The sequence below is a fragment of the Pelecanus crispus genome, chromosome 8, assembly GCF_030463565.1.
Source record: "Pelecanus crispus isolate bPelCri1 chromosome 8, bPelCri1.pri, whole genome shotgun sequence".
NCBI classification, from domain to species: Eukaryota; Metazoa; Chordata; class Aves; order Pelecaniformes; family Pelecanidae; genus Pelecanus; species Pelecanus crispus.
The window spans coordinates 25276041-25303772 of record NC_134650.1 but is presented as its reverse complement, the minus strand read 5'-3'; the positions used below and the strand labels follow the sequence as shown (position 1 = coordinate 25303772).

At 48.3% G+C, this 27732-nt stretch overlaps 1 protein-coding gene across 14 annotated transcripts in view; it reads right to left on the bottom strand.

The window, feature by feature from the left end:
- Positions 1 to 8228: 8228 nt before the first annotated feature.
- Positions 8229 to 27732, bottom strand: part of NLRC5 (NLR family CARD domain containing 5) — a 55464-nt gene continuing 35960 nt past the window's right edge. For 4 of the 14 annotated variants that reach the window (XM_075715007.1, XM_075715005.1, XM_075715006.1 and 1 more), the window contains 16 exons: positions 27078 to 27164; positions 26542 to 26622; positions 22379 to 22462; positions 21910 to 21993; positions 21178 to 21261; positions 20433 to 20516; positions 20257 to 20340; positions 19464 to 19547; positions 18428 to 18511; positions 17519 to 17602; positions 16352 to 16435; positions 15102 to 15185; positions 14856 to 14939; positions 12723 to 12806; positions 11531 to 11614; positions 8229 to 10396 (listed from right to left, as the gene is read on the bottom strand). In XM_075715007.1, the coding sequence (XP_075571122.1) occupies positions 10315 to 10396; positions 11531 to 11614; positions 12723 to 12806; positions 14856 to 14939; positions 15102 to 15185; positions 16352 to 16435; positions 17519 to 17602; positions 18428 to 18511; positions 19464 to 19547; positions 20257 to 20340; positions 20433 to 20516; positions 21178 to 21261; positions 21910 to 21993; positions 22379 to 22462; positions 26542 to 26622; positions 27078 to 27164 (1342 nt within the window). In that variant the 3' untranslated portion in view covers positions 8229 to 10314. The remainder of the gene's footprint in view (positions 10397 to 11530; positions 11615 to 12722; positions 12807 to 14855; positions 14940 to 15101; positions 15186 to 16351; positions 16436 to 17518; positions 17603 to 18427; positions 18512 to 19463; positions 19548 to 20256; positions 20341 to 20432; positions 20517 to 21177; positions 21262 to 21909; positions 21994 to 22378; positions 22463 to 26541; positions 26623 to 27077; positions 27165 to 27732) is intronic. The other 10 variants (XM_075715014.1, XM_075715019.1, XM_075715010.1 and 7 more) reach the window with 9 other exon arrangements.

Genomic DNA, 27732 nt, shown 5'->3' with positions numbered 1-27732 from the left:
TGTTTCCGTAATTCTCCTCCGGCAGAAAGCCAAGGGCTCCAGCCAGGCAAACGAAAGCAAAACTCGCTCCTCCACAGCCAGTGGTGTGCAGAGGGAGGCAGCACCACTGCTGACAGGGGTCTGGAGGAGCTGCAGAGTCTGAGCACGTTTCAGGAGAGCTCTCAGAAAGTGGCAAAAAAACAAAAAAAGTATTTCCTCTAAACCTGAGACAAAAAAAGATGGGCTCTACCAGACAACTGCACCACATGTGGCTCTGCAGGAGGCAAAGCCCAGCCTTGCTGCATGCCCGTACTTGCTGTGTGCCCCACACCTGCTGCATGCCCTGTGATTGCTGCATGCCCTGTACTCACTGCATGCCCTGAGATTGCTGCATGCCGTGTGCTCGCTGCACACCCTATGCTTGCTGCATGCCATGCGCTCACTGTGTGCTCTGCACCTGCTGTATGCCCTGCTCCTGCTGCACACCCCACGATTGCTACACGCCCTGTGCTTGCTGCATGCCCTGCACTTGCTGCGCATCCTGCACCCATGGCATGCCCGGCTCACAAATACATGTGGTTTCCGGACTGGCAGCAGCTCTGGGCTTGCTGCTCAGAAATGGACAAAGGGCAAGCGAGGGGCAGGGGAAGACGAGAGCATAGCAGCATCCTCTGTTAGGGACACACAGTGATGGCTGGGACACACAGTGATGGCTGAGCCACACAGACTGACCCCATTGCAGTCTCTACTGGCAAGTGTGTATTTGGCTTAGATATGCTGAAGATTGCACGTTTTCGCTTGACTACAGGCTTCCTCTGGGGCTCAATTTAGGGAAATCTGTGATTTAGGGCAGAAAACATCATGACGTTGCTGTGAATCCTGGCGATCGCATCAAACCCTTTACACAACTGCACTACAAAGTGGACCCAAGGAAAAGGTTTACGCACCAGCTCTGCGCCTACTGCGTTCACATGCTGCTGACTGCCAGGGCAGCCACTTCCCTTTGCCATGCTGGAGCACAAAACAACGTTGGCCGTTGGCTGCAGGCAAGCAGGAGGCTGGGTCCTGCAGGCAGCAGCAGCACTGCAGGCAGCCTGGCACAGGCAGCACCCACAGGAGGCTCCGTCCAAGAGAGGCAAATGCCAAACACAAATCTGCTATCTCCCCATGGCAGCGATGCTTATGTCAGACACGTGTTCTGGGTGGGACAAACAAGCTAACCAGAAGATGCAGGAAGGGAGGACAAGGCACTCTCAGGATTTTGGGCAGATTTTAACTTCCAGCCGCTGCATTAAAACTTTCCCACCCCAATACTACAGCAGCCATACAAGAGCTGGGCATGCTCTCATGATGAGGGGTAATATATCTGTTTCAACAACCAGAGTTGGACGAAAAAGTTGACTTAGTTAAAGCTAGACCCTACAAAATGTAAAGGAGTAGGGCAGCCCCGTGAGGAAGGTGGCTGGGCTTCTGTAAAGCTTGCGGGGCTCCCTCACAGATGCAGAGGGAACCTCCTGCATTTTAAGTATACCTAATGTATACTGGCTGTTTAACTTATTAAAGGCTTTTCTAAGTTACTGAAAACAAAAATGCTGGCTTTCTGAATTTTAATTGAATTCCTATTTCCAGCCAACACCATGTATCACACGTGAGAGAGGAAGAAAAAATCATCACTTAAGTGATGAGAAATATCTTTAACTGCTTTCTAACACAACCGCATGCCAAAATTAGAAGCTTGACAGCCAGAAAGGCCCCGCCAGTGGCCCAAACAGTGGAGAGGCATGCAAGTCCCTCCATCCCATGCACCATTTCATCCCCATAGCAGTCAGAGCTTCAGAGCCCTTCCCCTGATAACATAAATAAATATTAATGGATAGTTATGGGTGGGTGGGCTGGAGCCCACCTTCACCCTGCAGGCAGGTGACTCTCATCGCTATGATCCAAGCTTTTCCAAAGAATTGTATTTTATCGGCCTGCTTTGCAGCAGAGAGATGCCATCACTTGACGTGCAAAGCTTCACCCTGAGACGGCTCTGTATGCCAGCAATACAAAAAATGCGGTGGTTTATAATGAGAATTACATCTGATAAATTCTCAACCCCTTCCCAACAGCTTTAGACACCCCTTGAAGGAATAAAATGCAGTTTAAATGGTTGCACAGCCCTGGACTTGCTATTTAACAGCAAAGCTTGTGTTTCCAGCTTGTCTCATTTTTAAAATCAGCCTCATGATGGATGATGTTTCTTCCTGAGTCCTCAGCTTCTGGAATCCTGTGATGACGGAAAATCCGGGGCTGAGGGAAAGGCAACTATTTTAGACGCGAGCCTTTTCCTGCTGGCTACAGGCAGAAAATCTGACAGCTCCCAAACCCAAAGCCTCAGGAAAAGCAGCAGGCAAATAAAAAGTGAAGCACTTCTTGCTGAATACTATGTTTGTTTGTTTTTCTGGTGCTTTAACAACACTGTTATGATCTCCAAACTCACCTGAGTTCCCAGGAATTACTTTTTCCCCTGCTCCTGTGATCCAAACAAGTAACCTCGCAAAGCCAGCCACCAGGAAACCAAGCCAAAGCTGCAGAAAGCGATGACCCAGGTCATCAACAGATATTTTAGAGGTTTAAAAGACAAACTGTAAGATTTTGAGGGGAAAAGCATTCAATTCTCTTTTTTTTCATGCTGTTTTGCATCCTGCCAGGAGCGCTGTTTCTAATGCCTGGCTACTACACCATGCCAGAAAATTTACCTTTTCTTCTCCTTTCCCCCACCCTGCCTCTGAACACAAGCCAAGGCTCTCACATAAAAAGCTCCTTATGAGAGCTGGCAACCCCGAACCAGGACAGCAGACTGCAAGTGTTGCTTTTTCATCAATTAACCGGGTATTACATTCTTGGCACGCCAATGGCTCCCGGAGAACAAGCCCTGATTTATGGTGGCACAAGCAACTCTGGCCAGCTTTCCCTGGGCAGAGGTTTCCACTGAAGTCAGTGGGAAACTCTTTCCACTGGGTGTAACAGGAGCAAGAGAAGGAGTTATTCCTCCCAGACTTCACATGCCACACTGAGACTGCTAAAAGGTGAACAAAGCCAATGTAATTCCAGTATACAACTGGGCAGACTGGTAAATCACAGGGTAGCTAGCAGCCACTCCAGCACCACATAACATCACTGTTTTGGCGTGAGGGAGGAGGATAACTGGAAGACAAGAGAAGACGAGGACTGCTGGTGGGTGCATGGCAGAGACATCCCCGCCGGGCAAAGAGCATCTTCACCCACAGCTGAGCTCTGGCAGCTGAACCCTAAGAAGATTTTTCCACACTGGACACCCTGGTGCATGGGGCCTGTGCCCCTTGCCTCCAGCACAGACTGGCCAGGCACAGGGGTCCCCTGACTCCCGGCAAGCAAGGGCTTTACAAACTGCACTGGCTTGCCAGCAACCGGCACAGGCTCCCTTGCTGTCCACCAGCGCAGACCTCAGGAGCAAGGATGTCCATAGGGCAAGACACTCTGATGCAGCTCTAAATGATCTCATTCCTCTTTAGACTGAGCTCAGAAAGGCAATGGGGAGGGAGAAACATCAAAGACGGCATCTCAAATACCAGCAGTTGTATGACCCTGCCCACCCTCACATTGCTACAGCGCAATGTCTGCAACCCGTTCAAGAGATGCAAACTGTGAACCCTGACCAAGCAGATCCTAGGAATAGCGTGGCACACGCTGACAGTGCTGGCAGAGGCAGGCTGCCAGCAAACCCCATCCCCAGGGTGGTGAGGGATGCTGGGCTCTCAGAGAGCAGCTCCAGGACTGCTTGTCTGCCGAAGGCAAGTGCTAGGGGCTGCCTACACTGCAGGTAGGTGCACTTCTAGGAGCAGCTAGAAGCCTCACTGGGTGCCTTTCCCCCACGTTATCCCAGCCAGGATGCTCCAGAGAAAACGGTAGAAAACCAAAAATGCACATCATGAGAAAATGTATGTCCCAGGCTATCACACAGCTGTAACCAAAGCAAATGCAGTGTTTCCCCAGGGCTACTCCAGGAAAACATCCTCTACTAACTCAGTTCATCAAAACAGATCCTTTCTATGCGCCCCAAGCTTTTGTTCCTAGCCTTCCTCCTCCCATTGCTCTGCTCCCTGTCCCAAGATGGGCTTCAATGGGATGTGATTTCTGGCCCGTAATAAAACATTTTCTGACCCCAGAAAAGCACAGTGGTATCACACACCGGCATGAAAGTCCCCCATACCTGGGCTGGCAGGAGGAGGCTGATGCCAGAGATGAGAGGAGTGATATCAGAACTGAGCACCCCTGGGCTGTGCTCGCACCGGCCTGATTCTGACTCCAGCTTCTCCAGCAAGGTTCAAGTACATCTCCAGAATGCTTCAAATCTGGGGCTCAAGGTTCACGGGGATCCTCCCAATTCCTTCCCACAAAACAGTTCATGCTCTCCGGGAGTCAGCAACAAGTACCCAGGCCTTCGGAGATGTTTCTGCCACTGAAGCTCAGCTCTCAACTCACCTCTATCTCCTGTTCCACCCTCCTTATGGTGACCAGCTCCAAAGGGTGTGTTTGCCTACCAAATCCTCCAGCCCCGCAGCCCCACTGGCTTTAATCCAGCCACTCGCCTACATTAGGGTTACTCACCCCGTGCCTCAGGTCCTCAGGCTGGTGGAGCTGATGGGAAAACACCTCCCTGCCTGCCATCCTCTGAGCACCCTCACGCTGCTGAGAGAAACGCTCTGCTCAACGCTATCTCAGAGGGGCAAGGCGTCTTGCTGCGTGCAGAGAAGGAGCAAGTGGCAGCCCATCCACAAGCATAAACCCTCTTGGTCCCTCCCTAAACACGCTGCATGAAGGATATCATCACCAGCCAGAGCAGCATCGGGCTGCAAACAGCCCCCGAAGAAGCGCTTCTGCACTTCCCCAGCTTTCAGCTCACCAGATCCCCCCTGTGACTCAATGCCGGAGAAGAAGGAAAGGCGCTTGCAGCAACTGCCAGGAAAAAAACGTACCAAATGTCCCCAGCTTTGGGGAGCGAAGCCACCAGGCCCTGGCGTTTGCTGGGGGGGGGTCACACGTCTGGTTGGCATCTTTAGGGGTGGATGCGCATGCACAGAGAGTGGGGACGGGCGGGACAACTTTTACACCACGCACGAACGGCGGGGCCCAGGCTGGGGAAGGGGAGCATAAAGTGATGGGGGGGGTCAGTCCCAGCGTCTGGAGGGTCTGATCCAGCGGTTAGAAGGTCTGTCCCAGGGGAAGGATGGCAGAAGGGACACCACGCACCCCCGGGACAAGCCAGTGGGGTCACTGCGCCGCAGCTCCCCATCCGGGAGCTGACACTGGGGTTATGCTGGCCGGCCAGTGCGACCCTCCCGCCGGGATATCCGAGGTCACCGCCGGTGCATTCCCCACGGCTATCACCACCCACCCGACCCACGGTGAACGATCCCGCCGTGGGACGGACTCAGCCACCCTTGGCAAGCCGGGTGGCCCCTCTCCTCGCCCTCCACACCGCGCCCCTCCATTGTCCCCACAGCATCTTCGGGGGCCGCCGGTACTCACCGCTGCGGGCCGGGCCGGGCCGGGCCGAGCCGAGCAGCTCCCGCGGGGCCCCGGGCTCAGCGTCTCCCCACGGCCGCGCCCGCCCCCCGCCATCACCGCCCACCCACCCCCCCCCGGGTGGGCGGTGATGGCGGGGGGCGGGCGGCGGGCGCGGCCATGCCTGGGCTCCCCCCCGCCCCGGACAAGCATCATGCGTTTCGGATGAAAAAAAAAAAAAGAAAAGGATCCACCCCAAAACTTCCCAGCTGGCATCCTTCGCTTCACTCTTCACAAAAAAGCTATTAAAAAAACCCCAGAAAACAAAACCACAACACGTGGAAAGGCTGGAAGATGATTTTCCGTGTTATCTGGCCAGCTACAATGAAAACATAACTTTGTTGGACCAACGCTCCTCACTTTTAACCAAAAAACAGTGATTTTGTGCTGCCTGGATGCCAGCAGGGTTCACCCTGCCTGGCTGGTGTGGGTGTTCCCAGTGCTGGCATCACGCTGCCAAAATCAGTACAGGGTCCGGGTCAGGACCCTGTGCCCCATGGTGGCTCACTGACACTGCTTCCCATGGGGAAAAGGTGGTTAAACAAGGAAAACAGGCAAGCCCCGAATGCGTATCCCAGAAGTGGCAGGGAGCCCAAGCCACCAGGCCGGCCAGCATCACACCTACCTGCTGCCCTGCTCGACCCAAGGAGCCGGCGTGCTTTCCCTTCCAGCCCAGCACCACTGGGGTTTGTACCCAACGTACCATTAGCAACTTCACCCGACGCTTGGTGGACACATCATCAGGCGTCAGGGATATTTATATAGATAGTTTTGATATGGAGATAGGGTAATAAGACTGGAAGCCTCCCTCTGAGGCTTGAGATTAAATAAACCATCTTTACTTGCACAGGGCCCTTTACTATGGGCTCTGTTCTTGCTTTTAAAGATCACAGGCAAAATAAGCAAGTCCCACATTCCAGCCTGGCCAGCTTTCCTCTCTCCTGCACCTGGAGCTGTTAAAGGTCGAAGAGTTTCAAGGCACCGAGTCAGTTTTCAGCGTGGATGAGGTCCCTCCCTCCACCAGCCCCACTCCCTTCCCAGCACCCCAGGAGCGGGGCAGGGGGATGCAGGATGGGCTCACAGGTCACAAATCCTCTTGCTCAGCCCAGGCAACACGACAGGCAACATCTAACTAAAAGCTGAGCCTAGTTTTTAGGAGCAAACCCCTTCTTTCTGTGTAAACCCAGCCAGAAATCATCACAGGAAGTGACAAGGTTGTGCCTGAAAGAGGAATTCAGTGGGAGAAGTCTGTGCCATAGCTGCACTCCTACCTCCATGCCCGTGGCTTAAAATGTCGGTTTGGGGGAAATAGGCAGGGGCAGCCAGTATTTCATGAATGTCAATATGCCTATTTTCTCCAAAATCAGTTTTTCCCATGTTTTCTCTCCTGCCCAGCATGATGCCTCCAAGTCACAGCAGTTTCAGCACTACCTGAAACTGGTTTTAGCAGAGAGGAAATGGTGTCTGCATTTCCAGCTCTACAAAACAGCAGCCATTGCGTGCAAAAGCCCGACCCAGTCTGGCTCCGGCTGTTCCCTAGCACAAAATCCAGGCTCCTCACCACCCTCCAGTATTGTTTATTTACAGCGGTGTATTTCTTTCTAAAGATCTGGTCTCAGGGGGTAAAATCCCTTCTGTGTATGAAACCAGTACTGACTAGCTCAGACATTGTCTTCTGGAGACTGCAGGCAGCCTGAAACAATAGGGGTGTGCGGAGCATCCTGATACATTTCCATTTTTGGACCATGATAAATCTGAAACGTAATAGTAAGAGCTCTAAAAATGGCCCACATTAATTATCTATTTGGGAATCGTTTTGGTATTCAGCTATCACACACAATCCCCAATGGCCTCATGTCTTCCTGCATACCAGAAGATTCATTTAATCCCTCAAAATTGGACAAAGCCTTCAGGTTCCCCTCAGAAACTTTCAGACACGACCGCAAGCTGGAATATGGACATCAGCAGCACAATTAAAATGGGAAGCACGCTGAGGAAGGGCAGCCTAAAAGACCCTGGTGTTCGATGTAAGAAACAAACTAGGGACTGATTGCATCGTCATGTTTCACGTACAACTCAATCCAAATCTCAGTTTTTTTAAAATGCAACCCACGCACCCAAAATACAACAGAGCCTGGGTTTAGCCAAAATCCCTGGACTACAGACAACAACTTCCCATTTTTGGGGTTTTGCTGACACCTGGTGTTTTGGAAAAGATGCTGTGACATCCTCCAAGTCCCTTCCCTGGCTTCTGTTGGGATGGCCGCTCTCTCAGGTCAGACAGATGTGTCTGGGAGCTAATCCTGAATTTGGGGAAGAACCTGAGAAATGCAGGTGTGCATCTAGATTTCAGAGGCACTCTTTACCATCTCAAGTCAAGAGAAGTGCTGCAGCAGTTATTTGTAGCATGCCTTGTTATGTTACTGCAAACCTCATGGTTATAGATATATGCTTCCTAACTTCAGGAGTCAGGGGAATGGCAGGGGAGAAATCTCAGGTCTCATTTATTTTTAAATAGTGCATTTCATTGCAAGGGAAAACAATCCAATGATGTGATCCAAACCCAAGAGATCTCTCTACAGTGGCTGCTCTACCCAAGGCAGCCATTTATGGTTAGCACCCCAGACCAAGAAAACAAAACTGACTTCAACAGTCAAGCATTCGTCAAAGCAGCATTCTTATTTATTCAATTAAAGCACATTTGTCCCCAACAAAAAAGAAGGAAAAACAATAAGCAAGGAGGCATGTTTCACACCAGTAAAGGAGGAAAATAAATTATCATGACATCTGAACAAATTCAAATGCAGGAGTGGGTGACATCAGGAGACGATACAATGGAGCTGAGCAAAGATCTGTTTGACAGTGATATTTTCTGCTTTTCCCCCTTGTACGTGGGCCTGTAGTAACAGCAAAAGGCTCTGGCTATGGATGCTATCGAAGATGACAAAATGGCCATCATAAAGTGCATTAAAAAGTCCAATCCCAGTACTTTCCTTCTTCATACAGAGTAAAACTCAGCCTCTATTATTTATCACACATAGTACTTAGTCCTACTAAAATGATGTTTAAAACGCAGGAAAAAATGAATTTTCAGCTCACAGCCTGGACCAAAACAGACTGTTAACTGCAAACTCTGTCCAACCTCTTGTATTTCCAAAAGAAGTCCTGGGAGACCAGGGCCAGAGAAGAGCCCAGCTGACAAACACGCTCACCTGGAAAGCTGTGAAGAGCTTTCGGTACGCGATCACGCTGCCTTTTGTGCCACACTCTTCCTCTGACAGGCACTAGGAAGATTTGCATCTGCAAACTAGATCTGAAAATACAGGATGCAAATAAAAGCCACGTTTGGTGAAGCTTTTCCTAAATTCCAGTGTTGAAATTTCAGGTACTTGATTACTTCATTGAATTATGGCCTGATAAGGAATTTCACAACCTTTTTTTCCTTTGTTGTTGCTTTTAAATCCTTTTCGGAGTACAGTCTCTGCAAAATGTGTCCCACCTCTACGCAACAATGTCAGTATCTCACAGAGCCTAATGCTGATCTTTAAATAAGGACAGTGGTTTCCCCCAGGCAAACACTGTTGTAAACAAAATTCCATAACTAAATCCACCACAAGGATTAAATATTTACAGCACAAACACATAAGGAAAACATTATAACACAAGTTAATAAATAATGAGAACAACATGGCTGCACTCCTGCAACTCAAGCTGTCTTCCCACACATGCAAGGAGCAGCTGTAGTCCGTCTCCTCTGCTAACAGCAAACTTGGTGTTTGGGATCTTCTCCCTCCAGTTCCCACAGGTACAACATCCATTGCTCAGTGACACATAGGCTTTAGGATTCAGGGGATAGATAGTAGAGGCTTGAAGGATTTACCATGTGGTCAACATTTCAAGGTAAGTGACCCCTCACTTCACCTCAAAGAGATTAGTGCAATCAAGTCTTCCAAAAACTCCACAAAGGTCTAGAAAACCCCACGTGAAAATAGTCAGTAGTGCACATCCTCTCACACAGAATAGTCACAGTTTTCTTACAAAATTGTTTTACAGCCTCAATACTTTAAAATTTCTCACTGGAATTTATGGTGATATCAGCCCTTCCATGTTATCACAGTATAAATATTGATCATTTTTGGGCAATGATTTGAAATTTCACAAGTTCTGAAGTTTCTACTAGGAAACTGAGGCAATTCTGTGTGAAAAGGAGCCTGATATGAAGCAAACAAAAACACATATTACCATTTTTTGCCTAAAAAGCATAGAGGTCTTTCACACACAGTTATACACAGTTTTTAAACAGCCTGTTTGAGTGCATTTGTAACAGGCTCAACGGACTACAATTTTGTAAATAATTTTACATCTCTCCTGGAGGATGTACATTCTTTCACTGGAACACCCTGTAGGTGGTGTAATCTTGATTAAAGATAATGAAATACTCTACTGGGTTTCTGAATGCTTGAGCAGATGCATCTCATCCTCTTGAAGAGAGTTTCAATGTTTTTACACCAAGAACACTGCCTTCTCAGCAGCAATGCTTTACAGTCTTTTGCTTTTCTGCACAATAAAAGTTCACAAGAAACAAAACACCACTAAGTGTTCACACTTGGTCCAGTGCAATGAAGGAAGACCTAACAGTTAGAGTTTTGAATTGTAGAAACTTTTGTTTCCTGAGTTCATCAGTGCAATTTTTGAGGGCAGTGGAAGACAGAGCGCAACTCCTAGTCAGGCAAGGGCTCTTCTTTGCTAGTGGAAGGAGAAACATAGTCTTGGATCTTGGCTTGTCAAATTCTCAGCGAGGCCCTTGGGCACTGGATTGTTCCACAGCCTACAACGACAGCAAATGTGCTACTGTAGGACTAGGTGTGGTAAGCAAGGAGGTGGCATGCCGAAGACAGTGAAAGAGGCAGCTTCGGGTTTTCATCAAAGCAGGTCTGATAGTTAGACAGGAGCAAGGTATGGCTATACGTCAGCAACACAGCAGCAACCCAGCAGCTGCCTACCCACTGAGATGGACTCACTTATCTAGCTTGGGAGAGAGATTAAGGCTTTGAAAAGTCCTCAGGCCACTAGAATCTCGGAAAGGGGAGGAAGAACTGAGTTACACACAAGCAACCTGATTTACGTGAGCCACTGTTCTTCATCTACCTCATTTGGTGGAGTCTACCCAAAAGCTTTTCATACTGGGCCTCTACCTTGTGAAGCAGAGTGCCCCGAGCAGAGGGACTGCATGCTGTGCTGAGCCCACCAAACTGAGCAAGCACACAGGGACCCCAAGCTCCAGCCCAGACCAGAAACATTCCTCAGTGGTTGTTCTCAGGCTGCTCTCACTATTAGGGAAAGCAGAGCCTGTTTTGGGCCAAAGAGAAAGCTCGGGTAGGAGCAGACACTTGTCTGTGGGACCTGTATTACCAGAAAGTTATCAGAGGCGCTCTCAGAAGAGTGACTTTTCAAATGAGTGAAGGATGAGTGGGTCTCTCCTACAAGAGGTTTCTAGTGGAGTTTGATACACAGGGTTTGGAGAAGCAATGGCAGAGTGGGAAAAATCAGGTGTCCAAGTATCTGCAAGATATGGATCCTAAGACAGAGTGGGACAGAGCAGGAGCATATCTCAGAAGTGAAATCAGATGTAATGGGAGAAAGAAAACTTACAGGAAAAAATGCAACTAACTTCCTGATGGGGACATTACACAACTGGGTCTTCATTTTTACCTCATTTGAAGCCAGTAAGCTTTTCAGTCCCTTTTTCCCAGGACTTTCTGAGGGGGGTGGAGCTGGCCTAGAAAACCCTCAGCTTACTTGGCTTGCCTCTGCATCCCTTGCAATATCCTATTCCATGCCAGCTAACCCAGGGCAGCAGGCCAGCAGGCCAGCATGGGTCATGTCTGTCCCAAGACTGGTCACCCTGACTTCCCCTTGCTGAGCCAATACCTAGCCAGAGAGCTCCGTGATACCTGCTCACCTTATGAATTGAATTTCCGTGCACTTGGCAAGTTCCTCTGCTAGCTTTGTGGCCCCGCAGGCGCCAATGCGATTTTTCTCCAGACTGTTTTAGAAACAAAAAGCGTTTTAAAATCCAAAACCAAATCAAGAGTAGAAAACAGCTGAATAATCACTGGCTCCTTCTGTCCCAGAAGAGCTACACTTCTGCACAAGCACAGCAATGCCATACAACTTACATCAGCCTCATCTTTATGACCGTGGCCCTACTTATGCAAGAAGTGTGTATGCACTGCTCCCTATGACCTCCTTCTAGCAACAGGACTTGTAAGCAGATCTCTTGCCCTTGGACCACTCTAACAGATCCCACTGCGAGCTCGGTGCCAAAATATGCTGGTAACAACTCCACCTGCCTCAGACACAACCTTCCTGCTTGTACCTGTAAAGCAGCCAAGCTCTACTATGTAGTTCCCCTGCCCAAGACAAAGAAAACTCAGTTCCTGACCCTATGACCCACAGACTAATATTTTCATACAGCTGAGAGATGGAAGACACAAACCAAGTATTCCAAAGGGCCAAGGGGAGGAAAGCTACATGAACAGTTCTTGAGCAGAAGATGACAGTCTGTCCCATGGAATAGGGCTGGGCTGTGATGCCACTGGGCCAGCACTTGAGCTGGCGACATTGACCCCAGCTGCTGGCTGCACTGCAGTTCCAGCACAGGAGCTGCATCTGAGCTTCCTCTGAGTTCCTATAGCCCAACACCCACAATTTGGCTGCTCCATCCTGAGAACGGATTGCTTGCCTTGTTGCAGGCCTTCACAAAGAAAGGCTCTCTGAGCACAGCACCCATCTAGACCATCCCAGACACTGAAGAGAAGTGAAAGCTTGCAGGAAGCAGCTCACCTGAGGTCATTAGGTGATATGAGTCATGTTCTAGAAATACCAGTTTGTCTTCCCTGACTCAGAGGACCTTCACCGACTAGCTTCTGCTTAGGTACCTACACTTGCAAACACCTTAAATAAAAAACACCCCTCTGTGCTGCATATCACCAAAGCAAGGCTGGCCCTCAGTGCATGCAGCAAGAATTTGAACTGCAAAAGCCTGTCTGTTGTTCCTAACATCTGTCCCCTTTTTGGAAGTGCTGTGGTTGAAGGCTCAACCACAGAAAAACAAGTCTTCTTCCTGGGCTTGCTCTCAGGGCTCTACTCACTCCAGCATCTTCAGCTTTTCCATCTCTGGGAGAACACTGGCCAACTCTTGTGCTCCTCCGTCACCAAGGGCGTTCCAAGACAGTCTAAGACAGACAAGAAATCCCAACTGTGATTCAGTCTGTAAACACAAGGGTAACAACAGCAGTGCTGTGATACAACCCCCTCACAGATTAGCCTGTTTACAAAAGCTTATCGCCCTCTTATCATGGCAGGTAAACGTTCCCCTGATTTACAAGCTTAATTTTGAGGAGTTTCCTCAGTTTCACCACATATCTTCATGTATGGTAAGACACCAGGGAGTGTCACCACAGAGTCTGGGGACTGTGGTTATCTCGAGACTCCTGCAGGCCCAGGGAATGAGATGCAAAAGATGGAAATGACTGCTGAGCACATAGCTTTACCCCAGAACAACTCCTCCTTGTGCTGATGGTGTTAAACTATTGCAGCAGCTAAGGTACTTCTCCAACCTGCTCTTAAAGCTGCCTTTTGACTCTGAGCTCTTTCAAAGGACAGCTCACAGGGCTCTTGAAAGGCTGGGTTTTTCACTTTCTGGTGCATTAGCAAGTGAGAAAATTCTTCAGATCCTTTCTTTGCCACTGGCTGAACAGTCTGGCCATTTCCCTCTCACCTGGAAAACAGAAACCTAGCATGGCACCATCAGTGCTTCACTACAATACTCAGCTGAATGATCCTGAGGCCACCCCACAGAGCCATTCCCTCTACCCAAGTCTGAGGAACTCCAGAATTTCTGTATCATGTGTAGAAGCCAAAAAAAGAAAGGCAGAACAGGATACCGCTCAAGAATTGGGTTCTTCCACCAAACAAGCAACATATTGGTTGCTGTGTCACTCAGATTTCCCAATGACAGAACTCACATGTGCCTCCACTGACAAGACTAACACTACTATTAAAGGAGAATCTGCCTATCTGTTAGTAATCCAGGAGTAGTAACTCCCCACAAGGTTAACTAGTCTTAGTGCCACGCTACAAGCAACACACCTATGCACTGAATATTGCTTTACTCATCCCATTACTCCACTGGATTATTGCCAGACCTCTCATGGGTCTGGCAATAAAATCCTGGCTTTGACCTAATGCCCTGCATCCTAAGAGATCTGTGATCTCCACACAAATACCTTCTGGAGGAGGGAGACAAAAGGGGTAGGCTTATCACCCATGCATCATTTCACTCAAACCATCCATTTGCAGAACTGAGGCACATAAAAGTAGCATGATAACCAAGTGTCACCCAGCTGGCCACAGCAGAGATGACTAGAGAGCCTAGGTCTCACAGATCTACATCCTGATAGAGGAGTGATCTCGGCCTAGGAGGTCTGTACCCTGCCAGCAACTTGGCAGTGTTAATCTTCATTAAAGCTACAGGCAGCTCAGGATTGACGAGACTGCTGCTGACTCCATGGGATCTTGTGTACTACAATTAAAGTTAAGGTCCCTTTAGTGCAATGGGGCAAATTTCTTTTAAAAAGACATAAGCTGGAGTAGGTTCCCAGCAAGCTTCTTGCTGAGGTTCTCTTGGGCAGGTGAACACATGCCAGAATGTAGTTAGCCCATCTATACTGTTCACTGAAAACAGGTTGTTAAACATTCACACATTAGAGCAACCCCTTTTATTCCAGTGTGGAGAGCAACACTGCAGCTGGTGGTACACCCTGTTCATCTACAGGCTGAATTCACTTTGCTTTGAGCTCTCAATTCAGCCTCTGCAATTGCACAGAGAAGCTCCTGCTCTGCTCTGAGAGCCGTCTTGTAAAAAGATGCAGGCAAGACTTGGACCATGGAGAACAAGATGGGGAATTTGTCCTGCCTCACAAAGCAGGTACTAAAAGACCAAGGATAATGGGCAGAGTTTGAAGATGGGTGTTTTCCTCCTTATTCTGTTCAGCTCTTCACATTCAGCTTCCAATAAGTTGCTAGTTATACCAGGAAATTTTTAGCAGTCAATTTTGTCAACTAGTAAATTACTAGTAAATTTATCACTAGAAAGTACTTAGTGGTAAGTATCAATAAGTATTTAGCAGGATCAGAAGTGTACTGCAGTTGAAAATAGGAGCAGACATTAAAACAAGAGTGACCTGTGAGTTCAAGGGTCTCCCCATCCATCCCACACTCACATTATCTCCTCCATGGAAGGGCATCGTCGGAAACCATGAGAAAGTGATTTTGAAGCATCATCAGTGATTCCACAGAGTTTCAAGCTGAAGCAGCAGGGAGAGAAAAAACAGAGGGCACAATGTGCTGGTGTCAGAACTGATGGGGAATACGGCACCAGCACCGTCTACTGCGTGCCTGCCCTGGCAAAGCTACACACAAAGCCAGCCACACTCTGCCCTGGCAGCCTTCAGTGCCATGGTACTCACTCGATCTTCCGGAGGTGTTCAAAGCATGGCAGCCCCTCGCACAGGGCATGGATACTTCCTTCCCCAAGATGATTTTCTGATAAACTGTAAGAGTAATGGAAAAGCTTTGAGTGGCCACAGAAAAAGCAGGTACAGCCAGAGAAAAGCCACCACCAAAACATAACTATGTGAATTAGCAAGTCAATAACTGGTACTGAGACTAAGTGAGGACTCTAGACAGCAGGGACAAGCCAGATCAGCTCATGGCAACTCAGGGTCAATTCCCTGCTTGGTAAAATGGGAACGACAGCCCTGCTCTAACTCGCAAGTCCATTCAGCCATGAATTGGTTGCAGACAATAACGTGGGGTTAAACCCATGGCTAAGATGGACAGTCCTGCAGTGCACCATGTGTTGCATGTGAAACTGGAAATAAGAAGTTATACTGGAGTTAATAACTGGTGTGACTTCAGAGGAAATGACGGTAAGGGAGAGTAGGAAGACGACATGGCTCTCAAAGACTCAGGGGGCAGCAGTAACTGCCTTCCAGCCTTTACCAGGGTGTGCTGCTCTGTTCTCATCTACCAGCAAACACAGCCATGGCAATACCTGCTCTGCTCTAACATCTCTCACACCTAAATTACCAACACCCTAATTCATCTTGTTATTTAAGAATGGAATGGAATATTTCAGTTGGAAGGGACCTGCAATGATCATCTAGTCTAACTGCCTGACCACTTCAGGCCTGACAAAAAGCTAAAGCATGTTGTTAAGGGCATTGTCCAAATAATAAATAAATGAACACATAAGAATAATAAAACACATAAGAAACACATAACAATAAACAAACACATAAAAAAGAACGGGGGCATCAAGGATGCAGCAGGAAGAGTCACAGCACCTCCATTCTTTCAGTTCCATATTTAGAAATTCTACCCACTCTCCAGGTTACTGTATACAGTAGTTGAAAGGCACACGGTTACACAAAGCCTGGCAAACAGCACTGGCAGACAAGATTTAACATCTAAAGTGATCTAAGCTGCCCCGCAGGCAGCACACTGCAGTGAGCTTCAGAGTGTCTCCTCTCATCCTACGAAAAGTATCTAGGACAGGTGGATAGGCAGACAGAGGTCTGCCCTCTGCAGAGTCACCCCGAGCACGGAAAGAGCCTATGTGACAGCCTCAGGCCTGTGAACTGAAATGATTCCCACCCGCAGAGCGATACCAGTCCATACGTTTGGTACCATTGCAAGTGCACCTGCCATGGCCTACCTTATCTCTTCTAGCAGCCCACACGCCACCAGGGCTCTGGCCAGTTCCATCCCTCCTGCTGGCCCAATGTTATTGTTCTGCAAGCTTACAAAAGAAACATAAGCATTGGAGGATTATTTTAGAATAAAGCTGTAACAAAGCTCATATTTAACTTGCCAAGAAAATAACTGCCACATCTTTTGAGTCAGCACCCAGTGCTGGTAATAACCTGGGATCCTTGTGGATTAGTCTTAACGAAGGGGCCTGGAAAACAGGGAGGCAACAGCGGCAGCCAGCCATGTGGCTAGTACATCACATAGCTCCTCTTGCTATCAACAACGCTTAGCGCTAAGGACATGCAAGTTCAGTGGATTTGCCCATTCTCACAATGAAGGAGCATAGTCAGCCAGTTGTTGCAAAAGCAAAGGCTGCGTAGTACCACCAGGAGTCTGCCTCCAGCTCTGTGCACATGGGATCGGTTTGAGATGAGTGAGGAACAGCCTTAACAAAGACCAGATGGGGAATCTCATGTCTGCAGATTTTCCAACACATTTCCAGTGAAGACAAGGACCTACCCAGAGGACTAAAGTATCCCACTGCTGGGATTCCTCTTCTAAGTTATCTTTTGACAATACCTTAGACATATTCTGGAAGACACACCACTAGGCTAACTGAGCCCACTGAGCTCTTCTAGCTCACCAATTTCTTGCTTTGATACTGTAAAACAGTATGAGAAAGTCCTACATGTTAGAGCCTTAGAAAGACTCCCATAAAAGGTTTAAAAATATAGCACCACTGAGTTCAGGGGGAAAAATGACTCGGAGGTGCCTGCACAAAACAGTGAGGGACCACAAAAAGTGCTCATATTTATGCTTACATTACACCAGAACGAGAGGACAGCCGGAGGCATTAGAAGCTAACATACTCAAAACCTATTTTAAAGGTTATTTTACTGTATATACAATGCCTGATTCTCTAAAGTTAATGCTGCAAGAGATTATGCAGGAGTAGTCGATGTGACTTGATGCAGCAGAGTAATTGTGGAGTGCTTCTCAATCCTGAGACACTTAATGTCTAAACAAGAGACCAGTGCACCACTGCAGTCTATGCCTTTTCCCATGCCTTCTTTCAACCATCCCACATATTCCCAGGATACCATGCTTTCCTGGGGCAGAGGCTGACACTTACTGCAGGATCTTCAGGTTGGTCATGTGAGGCAGACAGAAGGCAAGTTTTACTGCTGTCTTGTCTCCAAAAACATTCCTTGATAGTCTGGAAGAAGCAGAAATGAAATGTTCCTGGCAGTGAACTACAGAGCCTCATTCCTCACCTGTGTGTCACCCACACATATCTGTGACTCCCATTCCTCACCCACATGTGCATAGGACTATGCTGAAAGAAGCTAATGTCCATGATTCAAAGGACACTGAGGGTGGAAGGAAAGAACAATGAGGTTTTGTAATGCTGCAGCAGAAGTTAAACAGGGAAGTAAAACTGACTTGCACTTCTCAGGAGCACATTGATCTTCCTTTCTGACTGAGTTGCCCTGAGCTGGAATTAAACTGAAATTGTACTTTTTAGTATGTGCTCTCAGTCCAGTACACTGTAATCTGAAGGTTATATGAATAGCTCCAGCATTTTAACTGTAACTTTTTCTCATTTGTTCTTTTTTTTAATTTTATTTATTTAATATGGCAGGGCACATATGTTCTATAAACTGGTCTGGAATGGAATGACTGATAATACATCTGGCTGAGTAAAGCCTCTATCTGTCATCTTCCCTCCATTTTTGCTGCCATATAGATTAATGCTGATTTCTTAGGCAACACAGACACTGCACAGCCCTGTGACACTGCCTACTAAACCGCAGATTCAGCTCTTCCCCACTAATGCAGTCTGTATGGTTCTTGGGAATCTCTGACAGATTTCAGTGAACAACCAATCCCCAAACCTCCCACACCCAGTACCACACATTCCTATCCCATGTAGCTGTGAGGTTTTACCCTGCTCTCGTAAGAATCAGTGGTAAAACTGATTTTGGCATCCTGGTGATTTTTGCCCAGCTTCCTGAAGGGACATTGGAAATTACACACTTACAGTAACTCCTCGATGCACTTGCAATAGGCAAGAGCTTCCATCAGCTTTTCCCCTCCAGCAGGACTAGGAGTGTTCCCTGAAAGGCTAAAATAAGCATGAAAGACTCTCAGTGACTGAACAAGAACCACAACATACCAGCTTAAGATATTTCACTGTTTGCCTGGCGTGATCGGAGACTTGGGTCACTGCAATGATGGGCTACACAGGGCTGCAGCGGTGTGTCCAGGGGCATAGGTCTCTGGAAAATGGCTTGGGGATTTGTAGTGTGCTTTTGTCAAGTACTGAGTCACTTCTGCCCCTGCAGGTACTGGGGGGAAGGAGCAGTTTTCCCTCTCCCAGACAGAACTGGGAATTTTCATTTCCTGCTCAAGTAATTTCCAGGTTTTTAATTTCAAAAATTACAAGGCATACCCCAGAGCTAAGCCTAACAAACCGCCTGGATGCTCTAATTTCTGTTCCCTTGGAGGAGGAAAAGTTTGAATCCATGTCTCAGAAAGAGAGCCTTGTCTATAGACTGTGTCCTCGCTTTGACAAATTCTCAATTTCACCTCTACATCTGCTAGTAAAAGAAAGCAGTGTAGCAACACTGGGGGCCACTACGCTGGGAACCCTCCATAGCCTGAGGAAAGGTGCCGCATGGATCTGAGACTTGTATGATTCCCCACAAGCTTGCAGATTTCCTTTCCAGGACACAACCGAGCCAGAGGCCTCTCCATTCAAACAGCTAGTGAAGGCCAGCAAATGCCCACCACTGTCTCTGGGGGGTGACTGCACGAGGACATGGCCATAACATTCATTGCCAGAGAGTCTCTGCACTGGCAGAAAAAGTCATTGCCAGGCCCAGTGTACATGGGGAGGACAGGAGGGGGAACACCTTCCACTGGTTTGGTGGATTTTGTATCAGGTCTTCAATGACATTGAAAATGCTGGAAGGAAGTGGAACATTGTATAAAGGCAGCAGAGGGCTTCCCACACAGGCTTCCCCACCAACTGTGGCCATAACCGAAATCGTTGCAAACAAAACAAAGGGACTCACTCAATTCTCTTCAGGTTTTGCATTTCCAGCAGGACAGCAGCTAGATTTATCAGGCCTGGATCTCCAATCTTGTTGTGGCTTAAACTTTAAAGAAGAGAAGAAAGGCTGTGTTGTAAAGGAAAATGCTAAGCGTCGGGCAAAGTATGAGATCTTAGTTGATGCCTCCCATCTGCTGGATGACACCTCTGACCTTGGCAGCAGAATCAAAGAGCTGCTTGTCTCAACTATCTCATGAAAGACTAGTAGCTGTTGATGAAGCATTAAAGAATATTGCAAAGAGCAATCAAAATCACTGGGTCTTGTTAATGGGTGGGAAATTACTTCAGCCAGAATACCAAGACAGGCAACAGCTGGTTATTATTTTCCAAACTACCACAGCGGAGAATGGACAGACTTTGGCTAGAGAGAGCGCAAAAAAGGCAGAGCAAGCCTGGGGTTGGCTCTAGATTCAGACCTTTTCAGAGCAGGGGAGTGCTAGGTCCAAGGCTTTCTGAGGAGAGAAAGGGGCCTCTGGCCCTGTTCTGGATCCCAGGGATTCCAGGGAAGATTTAAATCCAGAGGCTGTTTAATCCATTTTCTGTGTGACTGCAGCAGAGTGGGGTTAGACCAAATTCTCCTCTTCTGAACATCAAGCTCTGATTTCCTCTAGCCCAAGGTACCTCATACATGAGCATTTCACAACCTCCCTGCTTTTGTTACAACATCATGTATAAACACATCTGGGTCTCTCCAAATATTGGCACTACTGGTTACCTCTCTACTGATGACAGACTGCAAGAAAGGAGAAACTTACTTGATTTCCTCCATGTAGTGCATATTCCTCAAGGCTTCTGCGAGTCTGGAGCAGCCATCATTACCAATACTGTTATGGTTCAAGCTGGAAACAACATCCCCAGGAAAATGGGCATTAAGCTAGTGTTATTTAATATCACAAGCCGGGCTAGAGGCAAGCTGCAGTCACATACTTACATAAGCTTTTTCAGAGATGGCATTTCACGAAGTCCCAGCACAAGCTTAGGAATAGCAGCACTGCTGAGTTTCATGTGGCCCAGGCTAAAAGGTGAAATAACACAGGAACAACCACCCATGGGCAGTCATGCAAGCACTCAGAGCAGAGGAGAGCAGAACAAGGGTGGAAGAGAAGTGGAAGTGTATTCTAGTCCCTGTGAATAGTTTTCAATTTTGTTCTCTAATGCAATTCTACTGGACATGTTTGGATCCTAATAAAATACCAAGAGAATTCCAAATCTCTGGAGCAAGGTGCCACTGTGACTACAAGATGGCAAAGCTCTCATGACAGTGACACACATGGTCCAGTGGCACTTCCTAACAGGATGCCTTACATGTAGGTGCCTGAAAAAGCCATCTCTGCGTGCAGGCCTCCAGATCATCCTCCAGGAGTGAAATGCTGGCTCTGGAATTGCTGCACGGGAAACAGTACCTCCCCGTTGGGACATGATCCATGAAAAACCAGCTACCAAAACACTTTATTTCTCCACTGGACATTCCCTGCTACAGACTACTGATCTCTGTCTCTCTCACTCATCGTTCATTGCAAATAATAAGGAATTGTTGCTTCTTCCCTATCTGAAGTCCTACGGCCATCAGGAAAACTATATCTGTCCACAGTACAGGCAGAAGCAAGGCTGCAGTTTAACTAAAGCTTCTAGAAAGACCTGGGAGACTCTGGACAGCCTAGTAACAACACACTCACTTGAGCTCTTCAATGGCCTGGCAATTCTGCAAGCCCATGATCAAGTAATCAATTCCAGTTGCCATAATACTGCTAGAGGTCAGCCTGCAAAACAGCAAGGATCACATATCAGGTCTCAGCACATTGAAAAAATGGAGTTTACTTTCATTGACAGGCAAGCTGCCCCATCCCAAACCCCAGCCAGCATAGATATCAGGGACCAGTAAGTTTGGAGAGATTTCCACACCTCCCGTGCACAGGACTACAAGGACTAGGTAGTTCAGAGATGCTCACATGAGGTACATGTACCACACAGCACAGTCTCTGCCTAGGCCAACCAATCCCCAGCATTTCACTGGGCAGAGATGCCGTTTACAAGCCTGCCACTCAGGCAGTTGAAGAGGGCTGTGAAAAGGACTGAATGCTATTCATACCAGAAAAAGCTCTTTTACAGAGTAGGGTGGTATAAACTTACCTACAATGGAAACAAGAGTCAAGGTCTCAGTCTCAAATTGCTTTCACTTCAAAAAAGGGGAAGAGGAAAAAACCTCAAGACATGCACATGGTGCCCCTATAGCCACCTTTAGCATGAACTGCAGACAGCTGTTGAGTTTGCAACCTAGACATGGCTCAGGAGAGATCACAGAGCTCATGACCATATTCCAGACAAAGAGTGTTTCAGAGAGGATCAGGGTGAGGCATGGGGTTGAGCAAATTATAAAGATGTGGAAAAGACCACCGCTGGGGACATACCCAAACTTCTTCAGCTCTGGAAGAGGTAGCAAAATCCTGACTAGCATTTCTGCTTCATCATTGTGGAGCTCAACATGAGACCATCTGCAAGAACAGAACAACAGATCTGGGCTATGTCCACTGATGGCAAAAGGCCTGTACCAAGCCCACAGCTAAAGCACACTGGTGCTGGGACACTGAAGAAGTGTCACGACATTGATACTTGGCAAGGTCCCATGGGAGCTCCCAGCCACAATAAGAAAGTACAGGTTATCTGGGCACAGGGGAGAGATTTAGATGCCTTCAAAGGATACCCCAGGAAGACACTAGGTCTAATGGGTCTTTTCTATTTTCCATCCAAACACTCTTAAGTAGGGGACCCAGAGGGCAGGGACTGGGACCCTGCACTGCCTCTCCCCTGCCCTGCTGTGTGCTCTCCTGCACAAAAAAAAATTCCCAAAAAAATCCTCTACAATGCCTGGCAACTCACCTCAATTCCTGAAGCTGAGCACATTTTTCACATACCCTTTGGCAGAAGCAAGAATGCTTGATTTCTGGCTTGTACAGATTCAATCTGCAGGATACAAACACACAATGCAACTGTCAGTGATGATCAGCAGATGCCCACTGCAGTGTCTGATGCCCCTTAGGGCCAGGCTTAGGAACAGATCAGAGCTTTGCAAGTGCCCTCCCTGGGCTCTCCTGCTATGTCCCACCTACACCACAGTCCAGTGTAGAGAAACACAGCCCTTCCCCAACTGTACAAGAAGACAGCTGCTGCCTTCTTCAGATACACAAATGGAAAAAGACACTAATGCTGTTCTCTCCCTACACATTCATGCAGAAGCCAGCATGTCTTAAGAGTCTTCAAAGTGCTCGTGTCTCCTGAGTGCTCCTGGTCCTGCAGCGAAGGTAGGTAGATTTTTTTTACCTTGTGCAGGTCCAGTATGGGCCTGAAGGAGGGTGGCCCAAAAGACACATACATGTGAATAAGATTCCTTCCGCATGTGCAGCACAGAGGCACTCTGAGACTGAACCCATGGAGACCAGAGCCTCAGAAACTCTGAAGATATTTTTCATCTCATGGTGAGTTTCAGAACAAGCAGAAAATCATAGAAACACAGAATGCTTTGGGTTGGAAGGGACCTTTAGAGGTCATCTAGCCAAACCCCCCTGCAGTGAGCAGGGACCGCTTTAACTAGATCAGGTTGCTCAGAGCCCCATCCAACCTGACCTTGAATGTTGCCAGGGATGGGGCCTCTACCACCTCTCTGGGCAACCTGTTCCAGTGCTTGACCACCCTCATTGTAAAAAACTTCTTTCTAATGTCTAGTCTAAATCTATTCTTCTTTAGTTTAAATCTGTTATTCCTTGTCCTGTCACAACAGGCCTTATTAAAAAGATTCTCCCCATCTTTCCTGTAGGCCCCCTTTAAGTATTGGAAGGTCGCAATAAGGTCTCCTCGCAGCCTTCTCTTCTCTAGGCTGAACAATCCCAACTCTTTCAGCCTGGCCTCATAGGAGAGGTGTTCCAGCCCTTGGATCATTTTGGTGGCCCTCTTCTGGACCCAGTGCAGCAGGTCCATGTCCTTCTTGTGCTGAGGGCTCCAGAGCTTGACGCAGTACTCCAGGGGAGGTCTCACCAGAGCAGAGTAGAGCAGCAGAATCACCTCCCTCAACCTGCTGGCCACGCTTCTTTTGAGGCAGCCCAGGATACGGTTGGCTTTCTGGGCTGCAAGCGCACATTGCCGGCTCACGTCCAGCTTTTCATCCACCAGTACCCCCAAGTCCTTCTCCACAGGGCTGCTCTCAATCTCTTCATCCCCCAACCTGCGTTGATATCAGGGGTTGCCCCGTCCCAGGTGCAGGACCTTGTACTTGGCCTTGTTGAACCTCATGAGGTTCACACAGGCCCACCTCTCCAGCTCGTCCAGGTCCCTCTGGATGACATCTCGTCCTCCTGGCGTGTCAATGGCACCACTCAGCTTGGTGTCGTCTGCAAACTTGCTGAGGGTGCACTCGATCCCACTGTCTATGTCACTGATGAAGATGTTAAATAGCACCGGTCCCAGTACAGACCCCTGAGGGACACCACTTGTCACTGGTCTCCATCTGGACATCGAGCCATTGACCACGACCCTCTGGATGCAACCATCCAGCCAATTCCTTATCCGCCGAACAGTCCACCCATCAAACCCATATCTTCCCAACTGAGAGAGAAGGCTGTTGTGGGGGACTGTGTCGAACGCTTTACAGAAATCCAAGTAGATGACATCCATTGCTTTTCCCTTGTCCACTGATGCAGTTACTCCTTCATAGAAAGCCACTAGGTTGGTCAGGCACGACTTGCCCTTGGTGAATCCGTGCTGGCTCTCTCGAATCACCTCCCTGTCCTCCATGTGCTTGAGCATAGCTTCTAGGAGGATCTGTTCCATGATCTTCCCAGGCACAGAGGTGAGGCTGACAGGTTGGTAGTTCCCAGGGTCCTCCTTTCTTCCCTTTTTAAAAATGGACACAACATTCCCCATTTTCCAGTCACCAGGGGTTTCAGCTGATTGCCATGACTTTTCAAATATCATGGAGAGTGGCTTAGCAACTACACCAGCCAATTCCCTCAGGACTCTGGGATGCATCTCATCAGGTCCCATAGACTTGTGTACATTGAGGTTCTTTAGGTGGTCTCGAACCTGCTCTTCCACTACAGTGGGAGGGGCTTTACCACCCTGGTCCCCATCTTTTGGTCCATCGATTCGGGAGGGGTGAGGAGAGAAGTTGCCAGTGAAGACCGAGGCAAAGAAGTTGTTGAGTACCTCAGCCTTCTCCTCGTCCGTTGATACAAGTTCGCCTTTCTTGTTCATCAAGGAGGGGTACGCTTTCTTTAACCTTCCTTTTCTGGTTGATATACCTGTAGAAGCCCTTCTTCTTATTCTTTACATCCCTTGCCAAATTCAGCTCCAGCTGTGCCTTGGCCTTCCTGACCTCCTCCCTACACAACCAGGCCGTTTCCCTGTATTCCCCCCAGGACACCTGTCCCTGCTTCCACTGCCTGTGCAGTTCCCTCTTACTCTTTAGTTTGACCAGCAGGTCTCGATGCAGCCATGCTGGTCTCTTCCCTTCCTTGCCTGATTTTTTACACTTGGGGATTGATAGCTCTTGTGCTCTATGGAAGGTGTCCTTAAAGATCCGCCAGCTCTGTTCCGTTCCCCTGCCCCTGAGGACCGTCTCCCAGGGGTCCTTCTGACTAACTCCTTGAAGAGCTGGAAGTTTGCTTTCCTAAAATTTAGGGTCCTGACTGTACTCCTCACTTTTCCCATGTCCCTCAGGAGCACGAACTCCACCAATGCATGATCACTGCAGCCCAAGCTGCCTCCAGTCTTGACATCACCGATGAGCTCAGTTGCATTGGTGACCATCAGATCCAGTATCGCGTCCCCTCGGGTAGGTGTGTCTATTACCTGGCTTAGGAAGTTGTCATCTATGCATTCCAGGAATCTCCTGGATTGCCTACAGCTCGCCGTGTTGCTTTTCCAGCAAATGTCGGGGTGGTTGAAGTCCCCCAGCAGGACAAGAGTCTGCAAGCGCGAAGCCTCCCGGAGCTGGAGGAAGAAGGCTTCATCAGTAGGCTCCCCTTGATCAGGCGGCCTGTAGTAGACACCAACCACAAGGTTCCCTTTGTTGCCTCTGTCCCCAACTCTTACTCATAAGGTTTCAACCTGCTCGTGGCTATTCTTCAGGGACAGCTCTTCACACTGTATTGATTTCTTTACGTAGAGGGCAACGCCTCCGCCCCTCCTTCCTCGCCTGTCCCGTCTGAAGAGCCTGTAGCCATCAATAGCCACATTCCAGTTGTGGGATTCGTCCCACCAGGTTTCGGTTATGGCAATCAGGTCGTAGCTGTCTAGTAGCACAGCAGCTTCCAGCTCCTCCTGTTTGTTCCCCATGCTGCGTGCATTCGTGTAGAGGCATTTCATCTGGGCTGTTGGCTGTGTCACCTTCTTAGTGGAACATCCCTTATTTCCCTCAGGGTGTTTCATGAAGGTTTCCTTGTGAGCTCTATCTCAGGAGCCCCCGGCTCATCTCTGCCAGACTTCAACTGTGCTGCAGCATCCCCATCATGCCTCTGTGCAACAGGTTGAGGGCTCACAGTAGCACCCCGTCCCTCTAACCATTGCGTACCATCCCACAGCTTGTCACAGGCAAGCCTGGTACGTTCCCCCTCCCCCTTCACATCTTCACATTTAAAGCCCTGTCAATGAGCCCCACAAGCTCCTGTGCAAAGACCCTCTTTCCCCTTTGAGAAAGGTGGCACCCATTTGTCGCCAGCAAGCCTGGTGCCATACAGGCCGTCCCATTGTCGAAGAACCCAAAGTTGTGACGGTGGCACCAGCCTCGGAGCCATGTGTTAAGAGATTGGATCCGCCTGTTCCTACCAATGTCACCTCCCACAACTGGAAGGAGGGAGGAAAAGATGACCTGTGCCCCCGATTCCCTCACTAAGCGTCCCAAGGCCCTGAAGTCTCTTTAATCACCCTTGGGCTACACACTGCAACTTCATCACCACCCACGTGGAAGAGCAGTAAGGGGTAGTAGTCTGAGGGCCGTACCAGGCTGGGAAGTCTCCTGGTGATATTATGACAAATAGTCACTTTCTCACCTGCTAACAACTGATTCCACCTTCTCCAGGCAGCATGGGAACCTTACACCTAATTGCAAGAGGGTTTTCTCTTTACATATCCTGGAAAGGTAAAGATTAGAGAACATCATAAGCCTGTGACCTCTTCAAGGACAGCAAATGCTATTTTCTAGAAGAAAAATCAGGAGGACTGGATGGGACAGGACTATGCTGGTGCATGAATGCTAACCACCCATGTCTGAAGAGGTTTGCAATGTTTAAACTAGTTCCAAAGCCAGCCTAATCTGGGCACCCTTTCTCCCAAGGAAGACCAGGAACATGGTCTCCTTTCCACTAAACCTTCTAAGGTGTGCAACCACAAACCTTCTAAGCATTTCTACGTGTCAGACATTTTGGCCAAACTTGCTTCAAGTTGGCTAATGGCTTAAATATGCACTGGAGACAGAGAATAAAGAACAGAAGAGCAAGTTAAAGTGCTGGCTTCAATCCCCTTTCCTTAAAAGTATCAGGCTAAAAGAAAATATCTAAAAGATACCAGAACTTGAGATGCTACTTACGTGATCTCAGTAATGTTTCCACAGGCCTGGACAGCCAGCTCAAGAAGGTTTGTGACACCTTTTTTACATACCCATGGCTCTTCTATGCTGCAAAGCAGAATATAGGCAGCTCTGCTTTATTCACTTGCACAGATCCACCTCTGCCTCTGTCAGCTGCGTGCTCAGCACTCTAATATAGATGGAAAGGCTGCTTTGCTCATCAGAGTAATGTCTACATAGGAAACAGGATGCAAACTGGGAACAAACAGAGAAGCAGCCCAGTGTCCCTGCAGAGGAGGACACAAACATCAACTTCCCTCCTGCCTGCCTACAACTGACAGCAATGAGAGAGAGCCTGGCCCTTGTGCTCTAATGCACCACATTTTGGGAGAAGCGAAGAATTCATTGCCCAGGTGAACCGTGGGATGCTCTGGTGAGACCTAGTTAAGGACACAGTAGGAATGTGTTCACCAAAATTAGCAACCTTCTTTGAGGTCTACAGAGACAGCAGAGTTTATGGCCACAGCTTTACATGATTCTTAGTAGGAATCCAGGAGATAAAGCCAAAATACCAGTAACTTAGAGTCACCCATGGGAATTTCTCAGGCCAACGCTACCCATCTTTGGAAGAAGCACAGTTCACTTTTGTTTTTGATGAAAGGAGATCTTAGATGAT